This window comes from Eucalyptus grandis, chromosome 9, assembly GCF_016545825.1.
Source record: "Eucalyptus grandis isolate ANBG69807.140 chromosome 9, ASM1654582v1, whole genome shotgun sequence".
NCBI classification, from domain to species: domain Eukaryota; kingdom Viridiplantae; phylum Streptophyta; class Magnoliopsida; order Myrtales; family Myrtaceae; genus Eucalyptus; species Eucalyptus grandis.
Genome location: NC_052620.1, coordinates 2379448 through 2387752, shown reverse-complemented (window position 1 = coordinate 2387752; position 8305 = coordinate 2379448). Strand labels below are relative to the sequence as shown.

Sequence of the window (8305 nt, the reverse complement as noted above, 5' to 3'; positions counted from 1 at the left end):
TATACTGAAAGTTTAGGTCATGCATTAAGTTAAAATTCGGGAATTATTTGTGTCACTATCTTTTCATCTCTTCGTAATCACAATCCATTCCGTTCAAAAGAGGAGTAGAAGGTGGCCGCAAGAGCTTCGCCTTCAAATCTTTCCATTTCTCAGCCCATAATGTGTAACTTGAGTTCTCAGCCAGAACATCTATGGACACCTCCTTGTTCTTAATCAGCTCCTTTGCGTACGTCTCAAACGATTCATGTTCTCCAAAAATGATCCCAACTTATTCAGGTCCTCTTCCTCTTCTGTGTTCTTGAGCCAGTCTTTAGCTTCCTCCACCCTCGCCCAAAACAAATAATCTTGAGTAAAGCTTGCATACCTGCTCCTATTCCTTTTGTTGTTATTTTGTTGTGGTTCTTGCGCCGCAACAGCCACCTTCCGATTCCACCATCTTTCCAAAATCTGGAACCTCCTATTTCTCCCATGTTTGATGTAATGTCCCTTCTTTGTGTGCATGCCATGACGGTAATAGCGTGCGATTTCCAATGGCTCGGCGAGGAGCATGTAGGAATGGGACGCATTGACCCACTTGGGCATGCAGTGGAAATCGTGCGAGAGTTCATTCCGTGCTGCCATGCCTATGACCCTATCCCAGAATGTGCCGAGTCTGAACAGGTTCATGTTGATTGTGGACTCCCTCCTGGATGCTGCAAATTTCTCGAATGTGTCATAATACCCACGTTGATCCACAGACTCATCGCAGCGTGCCTTGTACCACTCAAGTTGTGCCCTGCAGGGCGTTATCTCAGATAGTTTGATAGCTAGATAAGCATTGTTCAGGTTCGGTGCACGTCCCATGTGCCGAGCCATCTGCAGGCAATCTTTAGCTGGCTTTGAAACATTGTCATCCTGCATGGTGGTAAGAACACAACCCACAAAGTGAAGACTGAGTACTTACTATTCAGCGATCACCAAAAAGATGTCCTAGTATAAGCCTACATCATTCTGCATGCACTATTATTAAGGAGCGAAGGAGAGTTCTGCCTCAAATATTAGAGTGATTGTTCCAAGAAAATCCTTCCACAAAATAAGGGCACTGATAGACTATACTTTTGAGTTGGATTAGGAAGCCAAGAAGATAGTGTCTCGTGCAGATTTGAGAGGCATTTAATTACCTGTGGATCTATTCCTGAAGATTGTAATGCCAAGAAGACACCAGCTTCATAGCTTGACTCGGAGAGGTCATCGATGTCTATTCTTTTCAGGAACTGCAAAGAAAGCAGTCTTGTAAAATAACTATACTTCAGATGATCCTCAAAACTGGAAACTGGAGAGACTGTCTCGAGCATCAAATGCATCATCTTAACAATAGACGTTGCATCGTCCAGACAGATCGCTCCCTCTTCCGAACAGAATAGGTAGCTTCCCAGTGGCCAAAACAAATTGTTCCTCGCCCCTTCTTCTGATTGTGCAGCATCTTGAACACATTTTTTGACGTTGCTAAAGAATTCATCAAAATTTTGTTTTCGCAGTTCTCCAACTAACTGTTCTGGACTGGGTGAAGCCATAGCGCCTTGCCAAAACTGAAGCAGCAAGTACAGTTGAGGAGTCAAGGAGGTTAGTGGAGTGAAGAACAGTTTGGGCACTACATCGAGCTTCGAGACAATGTTACAGAAGCTCCCGCCCCATCTTTCCCGGAGAATGGCTTGGGAAAGGGACTCGTTGCCAAGCAAGGGAGTGCCGAAGGTGAGGCAGAGGACTGAGATGGGAGAAGCGACGGGCTGTAGATTGGAGAGGAGCCAAAGAGCAGTAAGAGAGGCGGTTGTTGCTCCAAAGGAATGGCCTGTGAGGATAATCATCTTAACCTTTCCTAATAATCCCTGAATCTGCACACAAAAAGCAGCTCAGTGCTTGAAGGACTTTGAATAAATTACTCTCACGACGAGAGCTAGAGTGAGGAAAACTTAATACATGCATGACCCAAGGGCAATTTTTTATTACTTCAAATATGCTGGTATGACTAATGTCAATGACTTCCCCAAGAAAAGAAATGACTGTAGAGACAATATCGACAATTTACCGTTACATACTATAGAAAGACTACATCTAGATTTCCAACACATGGCCAAGGAATGTGATATGCGAAGGACACAAATAACCTAGATTAGTAATTTAGTGTTGTCCAAGAACTGTCCGATGTATATATCTACTGTACCAGCCTAATCTCTCAAAATAGTCTCCAGCAGTCATGCACAATACAGTAAGACTGTCTTGTTGCTTGTGACTGGTAAATTCAACAAAACAATAGAAGAAAAACCTTGTTAGTTGATGCATCTCTATTGCTCTAAGATAAATTTGTTTTTCTGCTTTCGAGACGAGAAATTAGTTTGAAGATTTGCAGAATGAGAGATGGTCAATAGATTTTCAGGAGTCCTTAATAAATTACATCGTCACATCATCTTCACACATAAGGATTAAGAACTAGAATCTTAATTTGCTTTCTATGTAAATTTTAAATCCCACCAAATTCATTCAAATTAGGAGGAGGATTTGTGGAATTCGTGTGCTAACAAACGTTTCTTCTCATTTACACCCTTATTTTATATCTATTGCAGATGTATAAGAGGATATTTATCTCATCGTGCATTCTTTTTCTTCCTTTCCCGGGTCAAAAACAAATTCGTAGTGAGTTTTTCCGGCTAAGGCCTCAAAAAATTAAATCGCATTGGATTATATTAAATAAATATTAACTTCGCTAGAAAGGAATACTGGCGATCAAACTCAACACTCTTTTCTTGTTGTTATAAAATGCACAGAATGAACTCGCTGTTCAAAGAGAAGAAAGGAAGACTCTGCAAGGAAGCTATGGTGAGGCGAGGCAACAAAATGCAAAGATGCATGCCTTATGAAGTACTGTACACCTTTAAATCTGCAAGCAAATGTTTATACATTTTCCTACCAACCGCCCTTATCTTGCTTTTTTATTATTGTTAGAATATTTAAATAATAAACCACATTTACATCTAACAACTTAAGCTTTTAGATCAGTTAACAAATAGTCCTATCAAAATCTCACATGGTGTCAGAGCTTATAGTCCTAAGTTTAGTGGACCCTATTTGTCTTTCCAATTAAATATGTTTACATTTAATACTAGGAAAAAAAAAAAACCAGACTAAGCATGAGTCTCCATCTAACAGCTACTTTAACTTTTAGAACCTGCTTTTAAATAAAGTAAATAGACTAAACAATCCAAATTACGGGTAAAGTAATTTATCAGGAGTGTGATTGAAAGCCAAAACCATAATTTCGTGGAAGTTGATGATGTTCGACTAATGAAGTTGTAATGCAATTACCCAGAAAAGAACTAAAGTAAACGGCGGCGTTTTGAGCTTTGGAAACGTCATACTCACATATAGTAGGTATGGACTAATCAATCCAAATTAGGGGTAAAGTCCATAGGCCGATTAATTTATCAAGAGGGTGACTGAAAGCTAAACCATAATTTCGCGGAAGTTGCTGATGTTCGACTAATGAAGTTGTAACGCAATTACCCAGAAAAGAACAAAAGTCACGTGCAGTGAGACTTCTAATTCTCCGACCCTAAAAAAAAAAAAAAAAAAAAAAAAAATCTAAGTCAAAATCAAACAAGGCAAATGGACTGCTTACCTGGTTTTGGAAATCCTGTCGCCGGTAATATTCCAGGAAGAGACGGAGGAATCCGGCGTCCACCTTGACCGTCCCCTCGCCGTTGCCATCGCCATCGCCGTCGCCATCGCACCTCAACGGTGAGAACAGAGGCTCCCATTCGCACTGGCCCAGCGCCATCAGGGTCCCGCAGCTCGGCTCGGACCAGTCGATCACCTGGACGCCCGAGAACGCCACGTACCCAACCTCGCCACGTTGGTCCGCCACGAAGCTCATCGGAGCGGCAGAGTCCGCGAAATTGCACCGCCTCCACGATTCCTTCAGGAGGGGTGTCGACACCACGAAAGTCCCGAGCATCTCACTGCTCTCGAACCTGCATCAGTAAACGCAAGTGGGTGAGGAAGGAGATGACAATTCGACATCCAGCGACGAAAGGGCAACAAAAAGAGTTGGTGCGCGTTACGCACGGCGACGACTCGGCCTCCATGGAGAGCGCTCGAGTCTTTCGGTCCCTGCTTCGAGCGGGAAGGTGGACAATACCGCGAAGAAAAGCATTTCACTTAAAAACGACTTCCTCTCGGGGGAGGAGGATGACAACGGGCGATGACTAGATAAAATACTATATAATCACGACGCAATTACTCTGTTCTTTGATGGCCTTTTCTTAAAAAAATACGCAGCCGTCTGATTCCATTCACATTGCAACACTAGTGGCAAAACTTGTGTACGACTCAGTACCAAAAGTTTTCGTCGACTAGTAAGTACTAAATCAAAGAAAAAATGATCACTTAAAGTACTAATGATGAGTAATGATGAGAAATTTCGGCTAAATTGGTTACGTGACATTTGTAAATAAACATTTTGAGTGATGTCATTTAGTCCAATGTGGCTGGGTAATAAACAAAACAACATCGCATGCCATCCAAGGCAAAAGCGATGTTTGAACTTGAGTTAAAAGGCTGGCCTCGTCGCATCTCTCTCCATCACTTGCTCACCATCGCTTGCTTGTCATGGCACGCCCACCCTTGCTCACCATTCACTCATCGTCGCTTGCTCATCGCTCATGGTAAAGATGCATTTCTGTCTTTGTCTCGCTTAATTAGAGGGGAAAATTAGGGCTCGTAACAGAAAAATTAGGGTTCGAGAGAGAATATTAGGGCTCACAAGGGGAAAAATTTGTGACATCCTGAATTCTCAGTATCGTTTTCAATTGAATAAATTGGGCCTTTCATCGATGCGTTTATTGTGCTATTCTCAGAGCTGATCACTCGTAAGATAACTAGACTATTTGGGAAGTTATTAAGAGATTTTAATGCAATGGACTTGATAATTCGATTAGAAGTCGATTGCTTGACTTTGTAAGGGTCAGAGATTAGAGATAGGTCAATTCGACTAAGATGTATGATCAAAGTGTGGGTGATTCCACCCGATTACAAGATTATATCGATTTTCTATCGTTTGCGTACTTTGTGCCTGTAATTAAAATCTTGAGATTTTCACGACCATCGAGAGTCGCAAATGTATCGAGTGGTTTCATTATGGCTCGAAGAAAATTGACCATGGGTCATTTGCACTAAAAATTTATGAAACCTACTCGGTAGACTAGGTCACGTTAAAAGCGCGCCGATTGAAATTAACCACAAATTTGAACCCTATTTTTGAAATTGAAACTTCGTCATGTCACAATCTATTTTAAGAATGTCAAATCATTCTCCGAATAATTTTTGGAGATTCTGAAATTTTTACGGAAAATCGTTTTGGACATTCTAGAAATTAATGGAAATTCAAAGGGGCTCAATCAACTTTCAAGTCGAGCCTTTGAGTGTCGGACTTGTAGAAAGTTATACGGGATTTCTCTTCATCGAAATCGACCTCAATTTGGGGAATTGAGTAAGGAAATTGAAGTACTGAGTGAAATTCGGAGCATGATTTGGGGCTGTGTTTTTGGCATCTATTTGTGCTATTTTTGGATTCAATTTATCCTAGAAAGTATTATGGGACAAGGCATTCAATGGAGAGGATGATTATTGACTTTAAGTTTGTTTCAATCTTCTTGAACCAATGAATCCAGCTGCCTCCCGTCGCTATCCTCTCCTTCGTGCGTCTTCTTCTTTTTCCCCCGACCCACCTCAATTTCTGCTTTTACTTGGCTTTCATTTCCTTTGCATCTTCATCCACCGAATCATTCCCACGTTTTCCCTCATTCCACCTCCTGCTTCTCTCTCTCCGTGCGTGGACACATCCACCGAAATTCCTTGAAGCTGCCACATCCCGCATCTCGGGCCCTCAGCACAAGCCCACGATCAACCCTTCCCTACCAAAGCCACGAAAGAGCCCAGCCATCTCTAATTCCCCAACTCGTTGCCACGTTCCTCGGTCAACCAGCGAAGCCCTCTCTCCTTCGGCTTCTTTCCCGCACACCCATCTGTCCACAGAGTCAATGTTCAGCCTAGCCATCACAAGCGAAGACCACCGAATTCCTCCATTTTTCATTTCCGCAGCTAGCTCTCTTCATCCACGCATCCAAGTCCACTGAAGACATCAGCAGCTTCGGTCTCCACGTCTGCAGCTCGTGTTTCTCCATCAACTCAGCTGCACGCCTTCACCAACGAAGCCCCATCTCCACGGACGTTCTTCACCAATAGCTGCTTTCGTCCGTTGTCTTCAGCCACGCGTCTTCACGGTCAACTAGCGAAGCCATCACCCACCGAAGCAGCAGTCTAGCATTCCCTTGGTCTTCCCAGCTCGACGCCAGCCCGCTCACGGGCTTCGTTACTTCCTCATTCGCTACTCCAAGCCTCGACGCCAGCAAGCTGCAAGTTCGGCCCAATTGTAGTCCAAAGCCAGCGAGCAGGCCAGCAATTCCAGCCCATTAGAGACCAATTCAGCAGCTCCATTGAAACCCCAGTAGCAGCCCACTTACTCATGAGCCATCTTCAGTCCAGTTTTCAAGCCCAAACAAGTTGCAGTTCAGCCAAGCAAATAATTGAAGTCCAAGCCCGCAATTCAGCTCTTGGTCCAGCCAATTGAAGCCTGCGAAGCCCAGGCCCAAGTTCAGCCCAAGTCCAAACCAAGCCCAGTAGTTGCTGTGGGCTTGCAAGGCCTGTTGGGCCCGGTCCGAGTGTCCGTCGACATTGTCGAAAATTTGGATTTCGGCTGCCGTCACGCGGTCATCGCGGTCTCTAGTCTTCGCGTTCAATCAAGTGAGTTTTGCTCACTAATCCCTTTTTAGTAGGCTAATGATGCTTATGGGTTGATTAGATTTAATTAAATGCAATTAGGTGGATAGATTAGAGTAGATCAATTAGTTTAGAGTCTTATTAATGCATGTTAGGCAAATGATTAGTGATATTAGCAAGTAGACTCATGTTTTTATTTACTGAACGAGTCTCGGTAATTTTCCAGGCTCGTCTTGGCTTCCAATCAAGCATTACGGGCCTAAATTGGATTTATTGTATTTATTTAAAATTTTTCGAAATTATTTAATTATTCATTTATTTTCCAGAAATTAGGCTGGGATAGCCAACAACCGAGATTTTATGCTAATGATCGTGATGCAGTCCGTTTATTTAATTGAGCTTTATTTTATGTTGAAATGAATTATTTGTGAATTTGGGATTTATTTCCTAAATTAAATAATGTTGGTTATTAATTGAAAAATAATCGGACATCAATTGATAATGCCAAAAATATTTGAGTGGACTACAGAAAATGTGGGAGTTATGGAAAGAAAAATATGATATTTTGGTTAAGGTCGATCGTGTACCCACACACAATAAATTTTTATCGGCTATCGTTAATACAAGAGAAATAGACAAATTATTATTTTGATTGAGGATTCTAAGTGTGCACACATTCCTTGGTAGAGGGTAATTAATCGTGTGAGAGTTATTAGTCGCATTGAGAAGACTATTGAAAGATGAAATGATGTATGATGGGTGTGTAATAGTGTGGAATAGGGCATGGAAACCACCGCATTTGAATTGGTTGTGCTCGTTGAGCCGTAATTCAGCATTACCATCAAAGTATGGTTATGTTCATTGGACCATAGGTTACCACCTAATCTAGATTATGCACGCTAAGCCATAATTCAACACCACCACCGAACTTGGAATCGGTTGTGCACGTTGAGCCGTAATTCAGCATTACCACTGAATTTGGAATTGGTTGTGCCCGCTGAGTCGAAATTCAGCATTAACCGCTGAAAAATTAGTAAGCCGTGCCCGATGAGCCGTAATTTAGCATTACCGCTAAAGTTTTAGTAAGTTGTGCTCGCTGAGTTGTAATTCAGCGTTGGGGTTGAGTATTCGAGATGATTGTGTAGGCCGTACTCGCTGAACCATAATTCAGCAGTGAACTTGAGTAAATGAGATGAGCCGACCAAAAAATGGGTCGATATGACATGTAATCAACTAGGTCGATTGATCGATGATTCGATCCGAGCGTGATTTAATGTGATTCAATGATTGAATGATCTAATGTTATGAATTGATTAAGTGATGTGATATAAGGCATCTATAAATAACGTTGATTTGGGTGGGTGAAACCGAGGCCAATGTAAGTTCTCTCGATTTGTGTTGTGCTTAGGCAACTTAAGGTGTATTGGCTTCCTAATTGAGTCTTAGGGGATAGAACTTGCTGAGACATAATCTCATCTCGATTGTGGGACAACAT

General features: G+C 42.2%; 1 protein-coding gene across 1 annotated transcript; it reads right to left on the bottom strand.

Annotated features, from left to right (window-relative positions):
• Positions 1 to 213: 213 nt before the first annotated feature.
• Positions 214 to 4218, bottom strand: LOC104420104 (lipase-like PAD4). The gene is made up of 4 exons (XM_039301896.1): positions 4099 to 4218; positions 3653 to 4004; positions 1161 to 1871; positions 214 to 894 (listed from the first exon to the last, which is right to left on the bottom strand). The coding sequence occupies exons 1-4, from the start codon at positions 4116 to 4118 to the stop codon at positions 214 to 216; spliced, it is 1764 nt and encodes a 587-aa protein (XP_039157830.1). The 5' UTR covers positions 4119 to 4218.
• Between the last annotated feature and the right edge of the window lie 4087 nt (positions 4219 to 8305).